The 23,563-nt window shown below is 45.8% G+C and overlaps 1 protein-coding gene across 2 annotated transcripts; it reads right to left on the minus strand.

Moving 5' to 3' along the window:
* Positions 1–4,887: 4,887 nt before the first annotated feature.
* Positions 4,888–23,293, minus strand: LOC308156923 (kinesin-like protein KIF2A; the record flags this gene model as incomplete). 2 transcript variants are annotated; one of them, XM_080530377.1, is made up of 21 exons in its annotated part: positions 4,888–4,973; positions 5,178–5,313; positions 5,511–5,612; positions 5,868–6,006; positions 6,924–7,034; positions 7,734–7,801; positions 9,403–9,513; positions 9,660–9,864; positions 11,114–11,256; positions 11,455–11,546; positions 11,649–11,712; positions 13,269–13,359; positions 13,917–14,079; positions 14,698–14,752; positions 14,945–15,040; positions 16,999–17,099; positions 18,272–18,397; positions 19,364–19,418; positions 19,555–19,698; positions 21,003–21,097; positions 23,233–23,293. In XM_080530377.1, 21 exons carry the CDS (start codon positions 23,291–23,293, stop codon positions 4,888–4,890), a joined length of 2,244 nt encoding a protein of 747 aa, XP_080386503.1. The 2 variants fall into 2 exon arrangements, with proteins under 2 accessions (XP_080386503.1, XP_080386502.1); XM_080530376.1 differs by having other exon boundaries at positions 18,272–18,403.
* Between the last annotated feature and the right edge of the window lie 270 nt (positions 23,294–23,563).

Here is a 23,563-nt window from a genome sequence, read left to right on the forward strand (position 1 = left end):
ATACTGCATTTTAATGATGTAGGTCATATTAGATCTATTTAACTGTAGATCTTTTTTTTAAAATCTAGTATAATGATATTGTCCACATCTACCGTACTTACTGGACATACTGTATATGTATGGCTAAGATAGAGTATATGGTATGGATGTCCTTTTACTTATGTCTCAAGAGCTTAAAAGCTCAAGCATGTTGTTTTGATTCCAGGAACATGCTGTTATGGCAACCTAGTCAACCTGAATGGTATGTTCTGTTTATGCTATTTGTTATCATGAGACCACTAATGGAGTACATTACAGTAGCATAGTTGAGTGTCCATTGCATTATATAAAGGATTTAGTTCAGAGCTGTATACAGAGGGATACAGCCATACCCCTTTGGCCCGTGGCTGTTGATGAGTTGAATGTCCTCCTGTATAGTTTGTTCTAAACTGGCTGTACAGGAGCCATGGTTATGTATGTGTAGATACTGTAAAGATGATATAAATGTAGGAATATAATGGTCGCGAGGTATTTATTTACATAATTCATGAGGTTTCAATGATGGATATTTCAGGTGAATTATATTTGAATATGTAGCGTTTTCTTTTATCAGATTATGATCCAATTCTTATTTGGAGGACCAACAGTGAAAGGTGTTTGTTATTTTGCCAGTGCAATATTATTGTTCCAATTCAGAGTAGCAGAACCACGATGAGACAGAGATCACAGCAGAGACAATCTACCATGCATCAGTTACAATATAGACCTCACCCACTACCATGCATCAGCTACAATATAGACCTCACCCACTACCATGCATCAGCTACAATATAGACCTCACCCACTACCATGCATCAGCTACAATATAGACCTCACCCACTACCATGCATCAGCTACAATATAGACCTCACCCACTACCATGCATCAGCTACAATATAGACCTCACCCACGGGCAACATTAACTGGGGAAAGACATATTTATATATATATACACACACACACACACACACACACACACACACACACACAATCATCTATAGGAGGGTAAAGCCTACAGTATAACACAACAACAACACAACTGCGGACACTTCAGCTTTCTCTTCACACTTCTACTGTCCCTTTACAACAGTAATCTGTTACAGTACTATTTTATATTGCAAGCGAAACTATTTTTCAAACCGGACTATTTTACAAAGCTTTTGACAGATATTGCTTCCGATCTTGTGAGAGGGCAACTTTTTCAGTCAGAATCAAGAACTAGTTGAACGTGAATGTGTGAAGTCAAATTCCATCCATGAAGCTGCTGATCTTGAATATGTGGTGTTCAGTGTCCCTCTGGCAAGTTCTGCCGTCATGTATAACTGTGTTAACCACAAGTCCCTTGGTATTGAAATGAAATGTACTACTGATTATATTTGAGAATATTACAATTATTGCCACTCTTTCTAAGTAACAGTGTTATGCGTACTGTAGGCACACATTGACACACACATATTAGACTAATTACTCTAATCACAACTAGAGGTCCATTTATCACACTGCAGTACACAGTTTTACAGTAAAGTCTCCAGACCAGTAAAGACCAGTCTCAGACCAGTAAAGACCAGTAAAGACCAGTCTCCAGACCAGTCCCAGACCAGTAAAGACCAGTCTCAGACCAGTAAAGTCCAGTCTCAGACCAGTAAAGTCCAGTCTCAGACCAGTAAAGACCAGTCTCAGACCAGTAAAGAACAGTCTCAGACCAGTAAAGAACAGTCTCAGACCAGTAAAGACCAGTCTCCAGACCAGTAAAGTCCAGTCTCAGACCAGTAAAGACCAGTCTCAGACCAGTAAAGAACAGTCTCAGACCAGTAAAGACCAGTCTCAGACCAGTAAAGACCAGTCTCAGACCAGTAAAGAACAGTAAAGACCAGTTTCCCAGACCAGTAAAGACCAGTCTCAGACCAGTAAAGACCAGTCTCAGTCCAGTCTCAGACCAGTCTCAGACCAGTCTCAGACCAGTAAAGAACAGTTACTCAGACCAGTAAAGTCCAGTCTCAGACCAGTAAAGACCAGTCTCAGACCAGTAAAGACCAGTCTCCAGACCAGTAAAGAACAGTCTCAGACCAGTAAAGACCAGTCTCAGACCAGTCTCAGACCAGTCTCAGACCAGTCTCAGACCAGTCTCAGACCAGTAAAGAACAGTCTCAGACCAGTAAAGACCAGTCTCAGACCAGTAAAGACCAGTCTCAGACCAGTAAAGACCAGTCTCAGACCAGTAAAGACCAGTCTCAGACCAGTAAAGACCAGTAAAGAACAGTCTCAGACCAGTAAAGACCAGTCTCAGACCAGTAAAGAACAGTAAAGAACAGTCTCAGACCAGTAAAGAACAGTCTCCAGACCAGTAAAGACCAGTCTCAGACCAGTAAAGAACAGTCTCAGACCAGTAAAGAACAGTCTCAGACCAGTAAAGACCAGTAAAGAACAGTCTCAGACCAGTAAAGAACAGTCTCAGACCAGTAAAGACCAGTAAAGAACAGTCTCAGACCAGTAAAGACCAGTAAAGTCCAGTCTCAGACCAGTAAAGACCAGTCTCAGACCAGTTTCCAGACCAGTAAAGAACAGTCTCCCAGGCCATTGTAGAAATGAATGCCTACTCAAAACAAGGGTATATTGGATATTATAACGAGTTACATACAGAATTGTATATTGTTTTGGCTCTATACTTAAGTTGTGTACTATATATGGAGGTGGCAATAATTTACATATATATTTTAAGTATATGCAGTATATTTGACATAAAAAGTGGAATTTTAATCATAGAATGCATATTTGAATTTTGAGGACAAATACATACACATGCAATAGTATCTCTGTATCCTGTTTCTCTTTGTAGCCAGTCTGAATTTCTAATAGATTTCATGTTTGTCATGGTTTTGTTCTGTTGCTGGAATACATATTTATTATCAGCATTATTAGTGAAGGCCATCGGAAATGTACTTTCTAAATGGCACACTTGTTTAAGACACTGCCAAAATTGCTTCTTGAGGTGATTTTGATATTCAATGTTTAGGTCTCAAAGATGAGTTGGTTCAGATGCGTAGATTGTATGTAGTTCCTTCACTGCTCCATCTCTCTCCTCTGGCTGGTAGCTCCTTCCTGCCCAACCTGGGTGAGAGCTCGCTGTGTCATTGTCTCTGTACTGTGAAATAAATACAATTGGACAGCTGTCTCTAGGCGTATGTTACTCATATAGTGATCTCATGATGTACAACTATTATACCGTCGTCATGATAAACTCATACTGTAAGTTAACACACTATCCCGGTGTTGGAATACTGTTTAAAGTGTAATGAACCCTTTAATCCAGAACACATCAAAGTCCAGTCAGTCATGTGGTTCTTTATTCTTTTACGCCAGCATTACATCTGATGTACACACACATTTAAGTACTTTAGAGTTCCAGTACTTCACTATACATTTGTACTTCCCTTTTATAAACAACTTTAACATGAGATGATGGGGGGGCGGAGGGGGGGTGAGAAACTTTTTACAAGATTAATGGCAGGAGGGAATTCTTCAGTTACTATCATATTGATTGCCTTGTAAACAGAACAAACAGATAAAACTAAGATTATTAGAGGCAGGTTGGTACATAGAAATATTTATTCTGGCGAGAAACATACAGTATAGCGGTTTTATACAAGCTATTCATTAGAAGCATTTCGAAGGTCACAGTGTTTCCCCCCACATTTTTGTCTCAGGCGAGGTATCAAGTCCCCATAGCAACATCCAGGGATGAAAAGGCGCCAACTCATTTGGGGGTACTAGTTTGACGACTAAATTGATTTTCCAGGTGACAACCGTGTCGGACAGGGGGGGGGGGGGGGCAGGGGGTCCGCCATGGCTGAGAAACGGTAGAGGAAAACACTGTGAGACTACGTGGTCCTAAAGCGGTTCTATTTACAGGTTCACAGAGGTGGGCACAGTCGGGTCTATGGGGGACGTAAAGTACAATCACAGCTGGTTTGTGCATGCATACATACGGTTGAAACCTCTCGGGGCCGACGACTTTGAAATTCCCTCGATTGACACGTTGATCAGAGGTCGTCATGAAAAGATCATGTCCTACTTTGTCAGTGTTCTCTGTTCATAGTCCCAGAGAGGCTTTTGCCCTCACCTAGCACTAACACCCCTGATTCAGCTGATAAAGATTTAGTCGGTTAATTGAATCGGGTGTGTTAATGCTGAACTGGGGGACAAAAACCGTCAAAGTACAAACTGCGTCTCTCCAGAATAAGCAACAAGGAACACTGTAGTTGGGAGTCATTTTAAAAACAAAAAATGTCCAGAGGTAAAAAAATCAACCATATCTTCCAGTTTTAGCATAGAAAAATGTGGTTAAAATAAATAATTACCTCATTTTTTTCCTTTTTTTTTTTTTTTTAAATGAGAGGCAATCGTGAGTCATCAAGCCACACAAACACATTACCCATGGTACATAGAGTCTACAGGAGAGATGGAAAAGCTGAGAGAAATCTGCCCTGGGTTTTTACAGACAGAGATGGATGGATGTCAACAAGCAGCAATGGGAGCCTGTACAGCGCAGACGCTGGGGGTAAACCCTCACCATTCAGTCATAACTTACAGTTATCAGACGGAAAACTCAGATTAAAATCAGCTGCTAATCAAACGGTAACCCCGGTAATAGTAACCTTTTACTATCTTTTTCTTTTATTTTCTTTTATTTTTTCTTTTATGGACAAACAAAAGGATGTTTTTCCGACCACAACTTGGTTGCAGTAAAACCACGACCCGGGATATCGGCTGTTGGTTCTGAGACACTGGCTTATGACATCAGCTATGTCATGCTTACGATATGTCAGAGGGTACCACCAGTGAAGTGTTGTGTTGAACGTGTGTGGGAGCCTAGAGAGCGCGAGGCCTCTTGGGGTTGATCTGTCTGCTGGCCTGCTCCTCCTCCTGCAGCGTCGAACGGAAAGACTTGACTTTGTCTAGGGAGGGGGGAGACAAAGAGGGAGGGGGGAGACAAAGAGGGAGGGGGGAGACAAAGGGGGTGTAAACATAGACTTGGATGACCATCACTGTGTCGACCATCTTACTTCACACAGGTAAAAATGATTGACGACTTCTCTGAGCTGAGTGAGGAGGTGTAAATCTTCTGTTCCGGGATCAGACGGAGCTCTGCGTCCCCTTACCTCTGAGCTCAGTGAGGATGTCTATCTTCTGGTCCAGGATCTGTTCTAGCTGGGTGGCGTAGGTCTCCACGTCGTAGTCTACCTCCTCAGTCATCTCCAGCAGAACCTTCTCATCCTCCAGCCAACGAATAGACTCCTGTACAGACAGGGGATAACACACTCTGTGTATGATGTGTGTGTGTGTATGTATGTATGTATGTATGTATGTATGTATGTATGTATGTATGTATGTATGTATGTATGTATGTACGTACTGTATGTATGTATGTATGCAAGTGTGTGTGTGTGTGTGTGTATATATGTGTGTGTGTGTGTATGCGGTGATAACAGTACCTGAAACACAGCTCTGTGGTCTTCCAGCACCTGGTCCTCCATCTCCACCAGCTGAGACACAGCCTCGTGGAAGGTGAAGAGCTGAGGAGAGACCTCCTCCTCCTGAAGACCAGGGAGGAGAGGAGAGGAGAGGAAGAGAGAGGAGAGGGGAGGAGAGAGGAGAGGAAGAGAGAGGAGAGGAGAGGAGAGGAGAGGAAGAGAGAGGAGAGGAGAAGAGGAGAGAGGGGAGGAGAGAGAGAGAGGGGGGGGGGACAGGGCAGTAGATGAGTGTGATTTACATGGAGGTCAGATAGAGGCACAGCAGGGGAGTGTGTGTGTGTGTGTGTGTCTGTCTGTGTGTGTGTGTCTGTATCTTACGTTCTGTTCACAGAGCAGTTTGAGGTCATCTCTCTGGGGTGAGCTGCCCACCCCCCACTGGGCCTCCAGCACGTCCAGCTGGCTGGCGTGCCCCCCCTGACGCCCCTCCAGGACCGCCCCGGGGTCCAGCTCCTTCACCCTGACGACACACCACACCAGCGGGCCGTCAGAACCACAGACTCACTGTACAGCACACAGAGCTGCGGTCACCAACCCTGCTCCTGGAGAGCTATACTATAGGACGTAGGCCTTTCTGGTTTACATGTCACAACACTCGTGACAGGTACTAACCCTAACCCTAACCCTAAATCCTGTTATTGCGTTTATTTAATTTATTTTCTTATTGGTGTTTTTCCACAATATAGGCAGTTTTTTTCTGAATTCGTTTCTACTCATCGGGCTTCTTCGTGAGTCGTTGATTAGTAGAATCAGGTGTTTTTGACGCAACATTATACTGGAACTCTCCAGAACAAGGGTTGGTGATGGACCACTGCAGTAAAACAACAAGGTGAGATGAGCCAATGGAAATACCCGGATGGGATTGCTCAGTAAGTGCATGCGGCGATGGAAATAATACACAGCCATTATGATTGGTTAAAAATAATCAAACGAGCCAATGGGAGCGATCGAGAGATTCTCAGGCACAAGCATGAAGGGGGAGGACAGCCTTAATGACACTGGTGCTGCTGCAATGAAAACGTGTTTAGTTAGTTTGGTTAAAACAGAGACATGCCACAATGCCATGATGAACAAACTGAACCAGGGGGGGTCAGTGCCAGGGTGAAATAAACAGAATAAATCGAAACAACGACCCAAATCAAAGACGAGAACTTAGAGAAAGACCACCCAATGGGGTTGTGCAGACAGCCACTAACACGGAAGACAGTTAGCAACACTGTAGCTGATGGAGAACAGAAGAGAAAGGAGGAAAAAAAGGGAATGGTCATGATGATGATAAATGTGTGGTGAGGGGGTAACTTCAATGAGGGGGGGGGGTATTAGTGTGTGTGTGTGGGGGGGGGGGGTGCATGGAGGGATCTGAGAGAGAGAGGAGACCTGGTGGGAGAGTCATCGTAATCGTAGGTGGGGGAGTGCTCGGAGCGGCCCCCTCCGCCCCCACCCTGGTTGAAGGGAATGTCTGAGGGGCTTATCCCAAACTCCTTTACTCTGGAGACAGCAAGACACACACACACACACACACACATTCACACATTCACAGCGACGAGACAGAGGGGAAAGGATCCAGTCAGGACAAGGTCTGATAAGTGTGTGTGTGTGTGTATTTGTGTGTGTGCGTGTGCATGTTTGTATTTTGAGTGAATGCGAGACTGTGAGATAACTACAGGTCTGCTATCAAACCATTTTCCCCCAGTATTGTAATAAAAAAACAAGAACAGAGTTTTAAAACAGTTATAGTAAAACCAGGAGGTACAGCTTCTATGTTTGTTTTCAGAGGTCACTTATAGAGAGTCAGAGGAGAGGGGGGGGTACAGTATGGAGACTGAGAGGGAGAGAGAGGGGGACCTCATACAGAGCAAAACCCATCACTACAGCCCCAGGCTTCTGTGATGAGAAACATACCAACGTCATTTTAAAATTAGTTGTAAGCAGCCAGGTTTACCCAGGAATTCATATTCTCATGTTAATATTCTCAGAATGACGTCTTTGTTTATGACAGAAAGTATGTCATTAGGAAAGTAGCCAGTGTACTGTAGATGGAGGAAGGCGCCTCTGTTTTGCTCGTATAAAGAGGGGAGTGTGAATGGAGGGAGGTTTGGTGTTTCTCCCTATCAAACCAGTTTCCGGACAGTTTAAAAATGTCAAACAGCATCTTTCTCTACAGACGCTTTGAGTTTTGAGTCTTACCTGTTGGCGTATCTCAGTGTGTTTAGAGTGTTTTCACAGGATGTCATTCCAGGAGAGATGGTGGCGATCTATGGAGAGAGCAAAGACACTCGATTACATGGTTAAAAATCCCACCCGCTTCACCTAACCCTCAACCCTAACTAATGAAACACTCTGACGGTCCGGGCGACGTTTGTCCTTTCTAACATGGCCATCTAGTCACTACCTTGTCCTTTCTAACATGGCCATCTAGTCACTACCTTGTCCTTTCTAACATGGCCATCTAGTCACTACCTTGTCCTTTCTAACATGGCCATCTAGTCACTACCTTGTCCTTTCTAACATGGCCATCTAGTCACTACCTTGGATTTGAAGTACAGTCACCGTTTTACATTGATGACATTTCCATTTTGGGCATTTTAGCAGACGCCTTAATCAAAAGCGACTTACAATCGATACATTCGAAGTAAGTGAATCATCTATTCACCAGTCATAGCAGGTGAAAAGGTAATCTATGCTCAGGCCTGGGGCCATTGGCAATCATGCTAGAAGAGGGAAGATAATTCTTATTATTATTTAAATTTTTTAATGACACAGATGTCATTAGATGTCTCAGGAGACACAGTACAGGGGGGTAGTAGATGTCTCAGGAGAAGCAGTACAGGGGGGTAGTAGATGTCTCTGGAGAAACAGTACAGGGGGGTAGTAGATGTCTCAGGAGACACAGTACAGGGGGGGTAGTAGATGTCTCAGGAGAAACAGCACAGGGGGGGTAGTAGATGTTTCAGGAGAAACAGTACAGGGTGTAGTAGATGTCTCAGGAAACACAGTACAGGGGGGTAGTAGATGTCTCAGGAAACACAGTACAGGGGGGTAGTAGATGTCTCAGGAAAAACAGTACAGGGGGTAGTAGATGTCTCAGCAGGGACAGTACAGGGGGGTAGTAGATGTCTCAGGAGGGACAGTACAGGGGGGTAGTAGATGTCTCAGGAGGGACAGTACAGGGGGGTAGTAGATGTCTCAGGAGACACAGTACAGGGGGGTAGTAGATGTCTCAGGAGACACAGTACAGGGGGGTAGTAGATGTCTCAGGAGGGACAGTACAGGGGGGTAGTAGATGTCTCAGGAGGGACAGTACAGGGGGGTAGTAGATGTCTCAGGAGACACAGTACAGGGGGGTAGTGGATTAATTAATTAATTAATTTTGCCATTTAGCAGACGCTTTTATCCAAAGCGACTTACACTTACGAATTACAGGGACATTCCCCCTGGAGTAACTGAGGGCTAAGTGCCTTACCCAAGGGCACACTAGTAGTGGTGTGGCTTCAGGAGACACAGTACAGGGGGGTAGTAGATGTCTCAGGAGGGACAGTACAGGGGGGTAGTAGATGTCTCAGGAGACACAGTATAGGGGGGTAGTAGATGTCTCAGGAGGGACAGTACAGGGGGGTAGTAGATGTCTCAGGAGACACAGTACAGGGGGGTAGTAGATGTCTCAGGAGACACAGTACAGGGGGGTAGTAGATGTCTCAGGAGACACAGTACAGGGGGGTAGTAGATGTCTCAGGAGACACAGTACAGGGGGGGTAGTAGATGTCTCAGGAGACACAGTACAGGGGGGTAGTAGATGTCTCAGGAGACATAGCACAGGGGGGTAGTAGATGTCTCAGGAGACAGTAGGGGGTCTCACCATGCAAGTTCTGGAGTTCTCTCCGATGAAGGAGTCTCTCAACACCTGGGTGAGCTTGCTGGCCCGGAAGGGAGTGTGTGGCTTGTTCAGACCCAAGGCTCGGATGCACTCCTGTAAGGGGACAAAGTTATTATTCTTATTATGATTATGATTATTATGATGATGATGATTAAGTTTGTGATTAAACAGCCAGAGGACAGAGGGGTCATGCCTCCCCTAATGGGGAGGTACTGTGGTAGTTCTGGACGGTTCTGGACCTTGAGGGCCAGCAGGCTCTTGTTGATCTCGGCTCCCTCCAGACGGGTCTGCCGGTCGGCGCTGGACGTGTCGGCGCCGCGCTCGTTCCCCGCCAGGTCGATGAGGGAGAACTTCCCGTGCATCTTCCCCCGCCGCCGCAGGATGATCTGGAACACGGCGTGGCTGCGGGAGGAGTGGGCGTTGGCCGACGTCTGACCAGACGTCCTTTTGGAGTGGAAGGGAGGGGGGGGGGGGGGGAGAAGAAAAGACGGACCAAGATGTGGCTGAGATAAGAAAGGAGAATTGTAAGTGAAGGGCCTAAACACTAGAACAGCCGTGCCTTTTTACCTACTCAGGGGTGCAAACAGGTGATGGCCCAAAAAGGTGACACATTTTTTTGTGGCTAACCTTAGGGGGGGGGGGGGATAGCGCTAGCACTAATGGTGTTAAATAGATATCGCTAGCACTAACGGTGGTCTAACAATGATGCGTGTGTAAGTAGCAGCAGCCCTGACCTCAACACCTGCAGAATTACTTCTAAAACAGTTTACCGTGACTGTGTTCTCTATGCTGTCTGGAACTGTACCTAGCTCCCTGAAGCTAAACGTTATTTCAACTGCAGCAGAGTTTAGCAGACAGGGAGATTAGCTAGCTTGTGCATCATGTGACATGGATGAGACTTAGACACACCCCCCCCCACCACACCCAAAACATTTTTTTTTGCAGATCTACACAATTCACATGGATGACCTATTTTGAGATAAAAACGGCTAATTTAGCAGAAAGGTGACAAGTTTGCACCCCTGCTACTATAAGAGGGGTCTTTACAATGGGAAGCTGCTATTTACAGACAAAGACCACTAGTTGGCCGGCTGGTAAATCAGCCTGCCTCCTACACAGAAAAACTGTAGAAATAGCTTCATACTAGCTTAGATACTACTAGCAATACTAGCTGATTTTGTGAAAATGTAAGGATACTGGGTGGTAGAGCGCACATATCTAGGAAAAGTCATGAAAGGAGGGTCCTGAAATTTGATAGAGTGCAAAGATATAAAAAACTATTTACTCACAGGGTCAAATGACCCCACCCACAGCTGTTCTAGTGTTAAATGACCCCACCCATGGCTGTTCTAGTGTTAAATGACCCACCCATGGCTGTTCTAGTGTTAAATGACCCACCCATGGCTGTTCTAGTGTTAAATGACCCCACCCATGGCTGTTCTAGTGTTAAATGACCCCACCCATGGCTGTTCTAGTGTTAAATGACCCCACCCATGGCTGTTCTAGTGTTAAATGACCCCACCCATGGCTGTTCTAGTGTTAAATGACCCCACCCATGGCTGTTCTAGTGTTAAATGACCCCACCCATGGCTGTTCTAGTGTTAAATGACCCCACCCATGGCTGTTCTAGTGTTAAATGACCCCACCCACGGCTGTTCTAGTGTTAAATGCAATCATCCCGTCCTGGTGGTACCTGCAGCTGTTCCCTATCTCGATCAGTTTGAGGACGTCCTCCGTACACTTGACGTCCTTCTCCTGCAGCCCCACCACCTGCACCTGCTGCTTCCCGTCCTCCAGCACCCGCAGCTTGGTTTTACGGTTCAGCAGGTCAAACACCTACGACCGCAACCACAACCACGTCCACTGTCAGGTTAGCACAGTCAAAACTTCTATATTTGTGTTCATTGTGTTCAGCACTTTGAGCTGCAACATTTGCAGGAAAAGCGCTATACAAATAAAAACGTAGTATTATTATTATTATTATTATTCATAATCAAGATGAATTGATAACGGTAGATGTCTATGGTCACTCGCCTTCCCGCTGTAGATCTCAAAGAAGGTGGAGAAGACTTGGAGATCTAACTTCTTGTAGTTTGGTTTCTTCAGCATGAGGAAGACATCCCTTGCTGCACAGAGAATAGAATATGTTGACGCTGGAAAAACAGCTCCACCATCTTATCAGAGAGAGAGAGAGAGAGAGAGAGAGAGAGAGAGAGAGAGAGACATACCAGCCAATGCATAGATCCCTTTAGAGCAGTCCTGGTTCTTCCCTGAAAAATCTCCTCCCATCGTCTGAAAGGAGGAGGAGAGGTAGAGAAAGGAGGAGAGGTAGAGAAAGGAGGAGAGGTAGAGGTAGAGAAAGGAGGAGAGGTAGAGAAAGGAGGAGAGGTAGAGAAAGGGGGAGAGGTAGAGAAAGGAGGAGAGGTAGAGAAAGGAGGAGAGGTAGAGAAAGGGGGAGAGGTAGAGAAAGGGGGAGAGGTAGAGAAAGGAGGAGAGGTAGAGAAAGGAGGAGAGGTAGAGAAAGGAGGAGAGGTAGAGAAAGGAGGAGAGGTAGAGAAAGGAGGAGAGGTAGAGAAAGGAGGAGAGGTAGAGAAAGGAGGAGAGGTAGAGAAAGGAGGAGAGGTAGAGAAAGGAGGAGAGGTAGAGAAAGGGGGAGAGGTAGAGAAAGGGGGAGAGGTAGAGAAAGGGGGAGAGGTAGAGAAAGGAGGAGAGGTAGAGAAAGGAGGAGAGGTAGAGAAAGGAGGAGAGGTAGAGAAAGGAGGAGAGGTAGAGAAAGGAGGAGAGGTAGAGAAAGGGGGAGAGGTAGAGAAAGGAGGAGAGGTAGAGAAAGGAGGAGAGGTAGAGAAAGGAGGAGAGGTAGAGAAAGGAGGAGAGGTAGAGAAAGGAGGAGAGGTAGAGAAAGGAGGAGAGGTAGAGAAAGGAGGAGAGGTAGAGAAAGGAGGAGAGGTAGAGAAAGGAGGAGAGGTAGAGAAAGGGGGAGAGGTAGAGAAAGGAGGAGAGGTAGAGAAAGGGGGAGAGGTAGAGAAAGGAGGAGAGGTAGAGAAAGGAGGAGAGGTAGAGAAAGGAGGAGAGGTAGAGAAAGGAGGAGAGGTAGAGAAAGGAGGAGAGGTAGAGGTAGAGAAAGGGGGAGAGGTAGAGAAAGGAGGAGAGGTAGAGAAAGGGGGAGAGGTAGAGAAAGGAGGAGAGGTAGAGGTAGAGAAAGGAGGAGAGGTAGAGAAAGGAGGAGAGGTAGAGAAAGGAGGAGAGGTCAAGTAAGTAATCCTACAGTAATAGAGTAATAAAGTGATGGTACTACAGTGGCTTCGAGAGTACAAAAATGCTGTGCAAAGTACAATGAGATGAAATGCAATATAACACAGTACAGTAGTTTGGTAGTCAAGTCGTTTACAAGTAATCCAGTAGTGTGCAAGTAGTTATAATAATATGATATGTTCATGTTTGTGGTGTGTGTGGGGTTGGTTTGGGGGAGGCAGTCTTGTTGCTTTCTCCAGGAGCCTGACTTCTTGGGGGAAGCCAGGGACATTCTCTTTAAAAAAAAAAAAAAAATCTGAGTGGGGCAGTCCCACTCATATTTTTCCTTTTATTGTGATAGAGATAGTAGAGATTTTGACAGGAAGGATGGGTGAGAGAGAGAGAGAGAGAGAGAGAGAGAGAGAGAGAGAGAGAGAGAGAGAGAGAAGGGATGACATGCAGGACATGTCCGCAGTCGGAATCGAACCGGGAACCCTGCGGTTACATGGTCGACGCTTAACCCGTTACGCCACCTAAGCGCCCCACCAGGGCCATTCTCAAGGCCAACATGTTCGAACGCCTTCCCCTCATACAGGACACAACTTCATCCAACTCACATGTGTTTTTCCACTTCCCGTCTGTCCGTAAGCGAAGCAGGTGGCCATCCCCCTCTCAAAGATGGTCTCCACCAGCGGCCTAGCGGTGAACCTGGGAAGCAGAGGAAGCAAAAGACTGACTTAGTAGTAGGCCTGTAACAATGATGAGATAATAATGGTCTAATGGCAATTCAATTATCTAATGGCAATCTTAACTGTGCTCCAACACCCTAGCTAGCTAGCTAACAACAAAGAACATTGCGTTAGCTAGATAGCTCCTCTGCATGTGTTAAGCACATCACAACATGCTGATAGTACATAAACATGCTAAAAACACATAACTACACATAACTAGATGACACACAGTCCCTTTTTTATTGATGGGGGATACATGTAAAATGTTCTGTTCAAAAATATGTTTTATGATAATAAAGAGGCATGGTTTACTTCATAGGTTGCTGTGCTATAACATTATCTGGGTCACATAACAGTGAAACAATTATAATTGTTGCTGTACAGTTAATTGTCTAAGAAATAATTGCAATTATTTCTTAGACAATTACCTGTACAGCAACATTTTGAATTGTTGCTACTTTGAAGGACGGGTCGACCGACATACCCGGTACCGCGTGGCGAGTGCAGGACTGTTTGAAGTTCAAACGAGCGTACCTGTAGACCATTTCGTTGGTGGTGGTGTCGTCGAAGGCGTAGTCGAAGCGGAACGTCTGGTTCTCCAGGAAGCGCGTCAGGTCCACCTTCTGCTTGGGCTCGTGGATCATCACCACGTCTTTACTGGGGATGGTGATCACATCTAGATCCCTTATGGTCAGCTCTGAGAGAGAGAGAGAGAGAGAGAGAGAGAGAGAGAGAGAGAGAGAGAGAGAGAGAGAGAGAGAGAGAGAGAGAGAGAGACATGGAGAGAGAGAGAGAGAGAGAGACAGAGAGAGAGACAGAGAGAGAGAGAGAGAGAGAGACATGGAGAGAGAGAGAGAGAGAGAGAGACAGAGAGAGAGAGGGAGAGAAAGAGAGAGGGAGAGGGAGAGAAAGAGAAAGAGAGAGTGAAAGAGAGAAAGAGGGAGAGAGAGAGATGGAGAGAGAGGGAGAGGAAGAGAGACAGAGAGAGAGAGAGGGAGAGAGAGAGTGAAACAGAGAGAGTGAAACAGAGAGAGAGACCAAAACAGAGAAAGAGAAACAGGGAGAGAATGAGAAAGAGAGACCGAAACAGAGAGAGAAAGAGAGATATCGAAACAGACAGAGCGAAACAGAGAGAGAGAGAGAGACCGAAACAGAGAAAGCGAAAGAGAGAGTGAGAGGGAGAGAGAGAGAGAGAGAGAGACCGAAACAGAGAGAGAGAGAGAGAACGAGAGAGACGGGAGAGAGATTCTTGAACCCAGGACGAGGTTTGGAGGAGTAGAGCACTGATACGTGTTGATTTATTGTTTTTTCGTACCTTTTTTATTGAGAGGGCGTGACCGTACGCAGACACATATCCTGTGCTCCTCTATCTGAAAAGAGGAAACAAGTGAAGTGTCACACAGACCGTGATACATCACGCTGTGACACAGGTCGGTCATTCACCCTTCAGCCTAAAATAGCAGCAATTATCGTTAACCTGTTGAGGCATGCTAAAACCAAAACTCTGAAAAGTGTCGGAACGCAGAGCTAGACCGAGGACACAGACGTAGACGTACACGTACCAGATCTGTTGTGTTTAAGGGTCTGTAGTCCAGACTGGCTCTGAAGTCTCGGATCATACACATGATCTCGTAGTTAGGCATCGTGGTGTCCACCTCCTGGGAAACCACATGACCCAAGATGACAGAGTCAAAAAACAAAAACAAAGTCAAAGTTAGCAGGGTTCCCACACCTTCTGAAACATCAAATATTCAAGCACCTTTCAAGGAATTTCAAGACCCAGATGAGAATTTATATAATAGGAACTATCCGCTCACAGACAACAATTAAAAAGAGAGGCTTGAATGTGTGAACACTAGATGGTCTCTTGCCTTCTCTACCACAGCACAGCAAAACAATATATTGTGAAATATGTGTAAAGTTAAGCAATACAGAGACTTATTTACTAGTTGACGAGCTAAGTAATAAATAAAAATTGAATATATATTTTTCTTTGAGAGAGAGAGAGAGAGAGAGAGAGAGAGAGAGAGAGAGAGAGAGAGAGAGAGAGAGAGAGAGGGAGAGAGAGAGAGAGAGAGAGAGAGAGGGGAATTCAAGCACTTTCAATTTTCAAAAACTTTTAAGACCTTGATTTTTTTTTCTCAAACTCACAAACTTTCAAGGATTTCAAGGACCCGTGGGAACCCTGAGGTAGACCTTTTCGTCCCAATGTTGTAGTTGGCGTAGCAGTACTGTGTGTGTGTCTACCTGGGCCTTCTCTCTCAGTACTGTGTGTGTCTACCTGGGCCTTCTCTCTCAGTACTGTGTGTGTGTGTGTGTGTGTGTGTGTGTGTGTGTGTCTACCTGGACCGTCTCTCTCAGTACTGTGTGTGTGTGTGTGTGTCTACCTGGGCCTTCTCTCTCAGTACTGTGTGTGTGTGTGTGTGTGTCTACCTGGACCGTCTCTCTCAGTACTGTGTGTGTGTGTGTGTGTGTGTGTGTGTCTACCTGGGCCTTCTCTCTCAGTACTGTGTGTGTGTGTGTGTGTCTACCTGGGCCTTCTCTCTCAGTACTGTGTGTGTGTGTCTACCTGGACCGTCTCTCTCAGTACTGTGTGTGTGTGTGTGTGTGTGTGTGTGTGTGTGTGTGTGTGTGTGTGTGTCTACCTGGGCCTTCTCTCTCAGTACTGTGTGTGTGTGTGTGTGTGTGTCTACCTGGACCGTCTCTCTCAGTACTGTGTGTGTGTGTGTGTGTGTGTGTGTGTGTGTGTGTCTACCTGGGCCTTCTCTCTCAGTACTGTGTGTGTGTGTGTGTGTGTGTCTACCTGGGCCTTCTCTCAGTACTGTGTGTGTGTGTGTGTGTGTGTCTACCTGGGCCTTCTCTCTCAGTACTGTGTGTGTGTGTGTGTGTGTGTGTGTGTGTGTGTGTGTGTGTCTACCTGGGCCTTCTCTCTCAGTACTGTGTGTGTGTGTGTGTGTGTGTGTGTGTCTACCTGGGCCTTCTCTCTCAGTACTGTGTGTGTGTGTGTGTGTGTCTACCTGGGCCTTCTCTCTCAGTACTGTGTGTGTGTGTGTGTGTGTGTGTGTCTACCTGGGCCTTCTCTCTCAGTACTGTGTGTGTGTGTGTGTGTGTGTGTCTACTGTGTGTGTGTGTGTGTGTGTGTGTGTGTGTGCGTGTGTGTGTGTGTGTGTGTGTGTGTGTGTGTGTGTGTGTGTGTGTGTGTACCTGGGCCTTCTCTCTCAGTACTGTGTGTGTGTGGGTCTACCTGGGCCTTCTCTCTCAGTACTGTGTGTGTGTGTGTGTGTGTGTGTGTGTGTGTCTACCTGGGCCATCTCTCTCAGTACTGTGTGTGTGTGTGTGTGTGTGTGTGTGTGTGTGTACCTGGGCCTTCTCTCTCAGTACTGTGTGTGTGTGGGTCTACCTGAGCCTTCTCTCTCAGTACTGTGTGTGTGTGTGTGTGTGTGTGTGTGTGTGTGTGTGTGTACCTGGGCCTTCTCTCTCAGTACTGTGTGTGTGTGGGTCTACCTGGGCCTTCTCTCTCAGTACTGTGTGTGTGTGTGTGTGTGTGTGTGTGTGTGTGTGTGTGTGTGTGTCTACCTGAGCCTTCTCTCTCAGTACTGTGTGTGTGTGGGTCTACCTGAGCCTTCTTCTCTCTCAGTTCCTGTTGTTGGATCCGTCTCCTCTCTCGTTTCTCCTGCATCTTCTCCACCTCCTTCACACAGTTGGATTTCCTCCTCGCTGGCAAAGAGGAGGGAGGCGGGAGGACATCAACATGATTAGAAAGAAACAATGTCATCATTTCACCAAACATTTCAAAGCCCTCGGCCAAAGCAGGAACAGAATAAAGGAAAGGAAAATTAAAGAGCGATATATTTTATGAATGACATAAGATTAGATTAGATTAGATTCAACTGTATTGCCATGGCACAGAGTACAAGTACTTGGACAACGAAATGTAGTTTAGCGTCTAACCAGGGTGCAAATAGCAGCAAAAAACATGATAATATAGGCAGTGCAAGGTATTACAGTATAGGTATTATAGTGAGTATAAATAAATGAATAGAAAAGTGAATATACATGAGATTAACATCAATATGATACATACAGTTATGATATGTACAGTTATGATATGTACAGAACAAGGGCAATAGGTCTTGTGAGGTAAGCAACATATGTAAGATGTATAATTAGAGAATAGTTTTAAATAAATATATGCAAACAAGCAGTAGTGCAAAAACTAAATTGAAGTCCTGGGGGTGCAGCCAGTAGAGGTATGGGGGAGGGGGGAGGGGGGGTACACAGATACTGGGAGTCAATGTTCCTCTTGTTGGTGGAGGGGGGGTGGGGGGCAATCAAGTATAAATCAGTACTGAACTATGAAACCCTTAAGCCCTGGACAGTCCCTTACTGTGAAAGAGCCATTATGCCCCTCTCAGCAAAGCAGCTCTGTATGTGTCCAGGGGGGTGGGGCGGGGGGGGGTATTAGATCACTGGTCATGTGCATCTGTCTGTCTACACACAGAGAGCCTCGAAAAACGACAACAACAGGTCTGAGGACAGCTCTGAGACACCGCAGCTCTGAGACAGCTGGCTGACTCTGCTATTGGTTCTGCTTCATAAACCCACCCAGATCCAGGCAGAGTGCTGCATGCCGTGGCCCACACCGACACATGTACTGTAGATGGTGACAGAGACATCTGCTGAGGCGCTAGTTCTGTCCTCCATTACCAATCTGCTGGTGTAGCAGGCAGCCAATACTTCTAGATGGACCTTGGAGCAGGGATGTGTGTGTGTGTGTGTAATTACCATTTTGCTGCTGTAGCAGTGACCCTGTCTGAGATGGGGTGCTAGGGCTGTCTCTGTGCGTGTGTGTCTGTGTATGTGTGCGCGTGTGTGTGTGTGTGTATTACCATTCTGCTGCTGTAGTAGCGTCTGTTGCTGTGTGAGCTGGGGGGCCGGGGCCGTTGGAGGAGGTTCTACATGGGTCTGCTGCTGCTGCTGCTGCTGGCTGGGTCGGGCCCGGGTGGTCCCCACTGCTGCAGCTGGAGAACGAGGACACCATGACATCATCAACACTGTAGTCACCATACAACACTGTAGTCACCATACAACACTGTATTCATACCACACTGTATTCACCATACAACACTGTATTCACCATACAACACTGTAGTCACCATACAACACTGTAGTCACCATACAACACTGTATTCACCATACAACACTGTAGTCATACAACACTGTATTCATACCACACTGTATTCATACCACACTGTATTCATTCATACCATACTGTATTCACCATACCACACTGTATTCACCATTCAGTAACAAGAGTGTATTCAGAATTCAGCTACATGACTATCAGCATTTAGCTACATGACTGTATTCAACAACATGACTGTATTCAACAACATAACTGAATTCAGCAACATGACTGTATTCAACAACATGACTGAATTCAGCAACATGACTGAATTCAACAACATGACTGAATTCAACAACATGACTGAATTCAACAACATGACTGAATTCAGCAACATGACTGAATTCAGCAACATGACTGTATTCAACAACATGACTGTATTCAGCTACATGACTGAATTCAACAACATGACTGAATTCAGCAACATGACTGTATTCAACAACATGACTGAATTCAACAACATGACTGAATTCAGCTTCACGAGTGAATTCAGCTACATGACTGTATTCAACAACAAGACTGAATTCAACAACATGACTGAATTCAGCAACATGACTGTAATCAACAACAAGACTGAATTCAACAACATGACTGAATTCAGCAACATGACTGAATTCAGCAACATGACTGAATTCAGCAACATGACTGTAATCAACAACATGACTGTGTCTGGTCTTTTTGGGGGTTAGCTCCATAGTTAACGTTGCCAGACGTTATGTCAGGCTTGGTACAGGTTTGTGGACTACTGTGTTACTATAGTGACATCTGCCACGGCCTCAGCGTCCCTCTACCTTACCTTTGTTGTCCCGCGGGGGGGCCTCGGTCTTAGGCGGCGCAATTGTCCGTCGATTCTGCAAGAGATTTCAACATAACAGATTTTTTAAAACATCATTGCTAACGGGCCCAAAACAACACCCAATGTTCTGCCCCCCCCCCCTCCCCCAGAGATTTAGGCCCTCAGACTACAGCAGCAGGGGAGGTTCAGACCTTGGGAGGCTTGATGCCGCTAGTGGGGACTTTAGCGGCGGTGGAGGAGGAGGTGGAGGTGGGCGGGGGCGTCTCAGGACTCTGTGGTACCTCCTCCTCTGGAGCCACGTGGGTGTTCAGGGAGAAGATGCTCTCCAGGTCGATCTGGAGACACGTCAGAGCAGTTACAGAACACATGTTAGATCTGGAGCACGTCAGGACAGTTACAGAACACATGTTAGATCTGGAGCACGTCAGAGCAGTTACAGAACACATGTTAGATCTGGAGCACGTCAGGACAGTTACAGAACACATGTTAGATCTGGAGCACGTCAGGACAGTTACAGAACACATGTTAGATCTGGAGCACGTCAGGACAGTTACAGAACACATGTTAGATCTGGAGCACGTCAGAGCAGTTACAGAACACATGTTAGAGACAGGGCCTGGTTTACTTTTAGAATACAGTCAACAATTGATTTATGAAAAACACACAGGCACATGCACACACATAAACGCGCACGCACGCACGCACACACGCACGCACACACACACACACACACACACACACACACACAGAGAGAGACAGACAGACAGACAGACAGACACAGTTACAGTGAGTAAGACCTAGTAAAGCTGATTTGCAGTAAGTCGTCTGTGTCTGACACTTTCAACTCTCAATCTGATAGAGTCTAATAGGGGTCAGACATGGCTGATTAACACACACACATACAAACACATTCTCTCTCACACACACACACACACACACACACACACACACACACACACACATACACACACACACACACACACACACACACACACACACACACACTCACACACACACACACACACAGAGACTGAAATGTGAGATACAGGCAAAATGACTTTGTTAATATGAATGGGAGGCTGTGATAAATGTAGGCTAATTTACTTTAAATTAGATGTCAATTACTTTAATACATATTTTACATAGAAATGACATTCAATGTTATGACTTTCTAAAGATTAGGCTTAGACACATTAGATTACTAATATTTACATGTTAGGCGTTTATCCAAAGCGGTTTACAACAAATACATTTGTCTAAGTAAGTGAATCATCTAGTCACCATAAGAAAAAGCTATGACCAGGGGCCGTTGGCAGTTACAACGCTAGAACAATTTCTTTTTATTTTATTTTATTTATAGTATAGAAACTGTACATGAGGGCAGTAGGAGAGAGGAGGTCTTTAGGAGGGACAGTTACGATGGGTCTTCAATCTACAGTCCTGACAGCAGTGGGCAGCTCGTTCCACCAGCGGGGCGCCAGGCAGGACAGTGAAAACACTTCCATCACTTCAATAATATATCCCACGACGATGCATGTGGGTCACATGACGCTTAATGAACCCATGTGATCAGGCCCTAAGAATGACACACAGATGAGAGAGAGGACAGTACCAACATGAGGGGTCAACTGTTCTATACCTCTTTCCCTTTGGTGTCCCCATTCTCGATCCACTCCACGGTGACGCTGTCATTGTCTTCATTGAGCGATGTCACCATGGCTTGGTGTATTCGACCTGTGTTGGATGGGAAAGAACAGCTTTACACTCAGACCAAACCTCTGAACTAACCAGGAGGAATAGATAGTAGAGGGGTGCAGGCCTGAGGCAGGTCACATACACTCACTGAACATTTTATGAGGAACACCTGTACACCATCTCATTCATTCAGGTGGCGTAACGGAGTGGGGAATTTTTTCTTTGGGCACACTTTGGGCCCGTTAATACCAATCAATCATCGCTTGAATGCCACAGCCTATGAGTATTGTTGCTGAACATGTGCATCCCTTCATGGCCACAATGTAATCTTCTAATGGCTACATCCTGCATGATAATGCACCATGTCACAAAGCCGTCTCAAACTGGTTTCAAGAACATGACAATGAGTTCAGTGTTCTTCAGTGGCCTTCCCAGTCACTGGATCTGAATCCAATAGAGCACCTTTGGGATGTGGTAGAACGGGAGGAGATTCACGGCTTGAAAGTGCACCTGTAAAATCTGCCGGATTTGCGTGATGCAATCATGTCATCATGGACCAGAATCTCAAAGGAATGTTTCCAACATTTTGTGGCCACAAAGAATTGAGGCTGTTTTGAGAGCAAAGGGAGGCCCTACCCAGTATAAGTATAGTGTTCCTAATAAAGTGTATGGTGAGTGTACAGACACAACCACTCAGCCATAATAGGTGCTTCTTGTCCTCGTCTACACTCTACACTAAAGTGAAAGAAGACTGAGTGGACGCAGACTGTCCTAGACATTCTCCCTGACTTGGCCTTTAACAGTAGCCTGTACTTTCAGAAAAGTGAAGGAGGACAAACCACTTTAGACTATTGACATGCACCAAATGACCACAACACTTCAATTCCCCATAGTCAAATTGGAAGAGACTAGGTTGGGCTGGGCCTAACATGGGTCTTGGCAATATCCGATTAGATTCATTAATGAACCAACTGCTGTGGAAGGGGGGGAAAAAAATCATAATAAACCTTAAATCACTACTAACATTTTCTATGAATACAGTTGGTAGAGCAGTCCATCTGGTTAAAACAGACAAGGCACGTTCATCTCTGAATCACCAACAGAGCTATCATGTGCTGGTCCTTCCCTGGAGCAAGGACAGACTACCAGTCAGTACAGTAGTATCAACTCCAACCAAACACGACTAGGCCTATTCAGTTTAGTCTACAATCGCAGTAGTAAATCAATCGTAGTAAATCGTAGAGGAGGTCGGTTATAACAAAAAGAAGATGCGCCATGGGCGTGGTCCTGATTACCGTTAGAGACGCATGACACATTATTGACACGTTTTCCTGCCCAGATCAACTTCAGTAGTCAGGCGGAGATGCCAGGGTGTGTGCCCTGAAATGAACCGAAAAGGCTACATGCATGCATGGTATCTTACATACGGTATTTGTGAATTCATTGTGACAATACTTTGTTCCCCCTTTGCACAAAATAACAAATAGCTACTTAGAGGAAAGCTAATGACACACATCAACGAATGGATGGGACAAGAGTGAATCTAATGAACTCGCGGGATGGAGATGGAGATGGAGATGGAGATGGAGGGCATCCGATTGACCGGCTACTGTAATCGCACCTAAGACTCGTGATGAAATCAACCGTTAACCTTCTTAAATGATCCCACGCGTGAACAGCGATGGACGCTAGCGCAGAGCAACATCGTTTGACTGAAGCTGTAGCCATGTCCCCTTAGAAGACACCTAAAGCGGATCTCTACCAGATGCACCGTCTGAATACAGCAGTGGCTCCACCGTTCACCAGTCAGTCAGCACGGCCTGTCTCTACGACTCACAGGTGGAGGGCTCCCTGGTGGTGCCACTGCTCTTAGCCAGCTGGCAGCAATATAGAATAAAACACACAAAACAGTCGGCCGTAAAACAGGGACCATGCACGATGAGGTCTTTACGAAAAGGCCCCAAATGCACTGGACAGTACAGAGCATGCCTGTAGTTAGCTATCCAACCCAGAGCATCCTCTGTCCTCTCTCCTCTCTCCTCCCAGCCCAGGCAACAAAGATGTACTAGCTGGCTAGCGACAGCGCCTAAATTGAAAAAAATGCATCTTCATCTAGACGAGTAGGGGTGGCTCTCTGTCTGTCTGTCTGTTCCGTATAAGCCACAGCTACTTACCATCGCTTCGTTTGATCTCCACGTAAATGCCGACGAGGATCTTCCCGAAGATAGCGGCCATTCCTCATGTGTGTAGTATTGGTGTGTATTATTGGGCGTGTGTGTATTTGATCAATTGGATGTGAAAGAAGTTGCGCCGCAGAAACCGGGAGGAGGTCAGTACAGGGAGGGAGGAGGAGGACTGCGCATGCGCCACAGACTCACCCTACCGCTCGTCACAGCAGAGGGCCATGCAGGCAAGATCTCACAACCAGAAGACATCAGTGCAGTGAGGGTTTGAATACGGCGACGAGGTTTTTATTTTTTATTTTTTTATATAATTGTGCCATGC

Source organism: Nansenia antarctica (genome assembly GCF_963989245.1).
Source record: "Nansenia antarctica genome assembly, chromosome: 4".
Lineage (NCBI taxonomy): Eukaryota > Metazoa > Chordata > Actinopteri > Argentiniformes > Microstomatidae > Nansenia > Nansenia antarctica.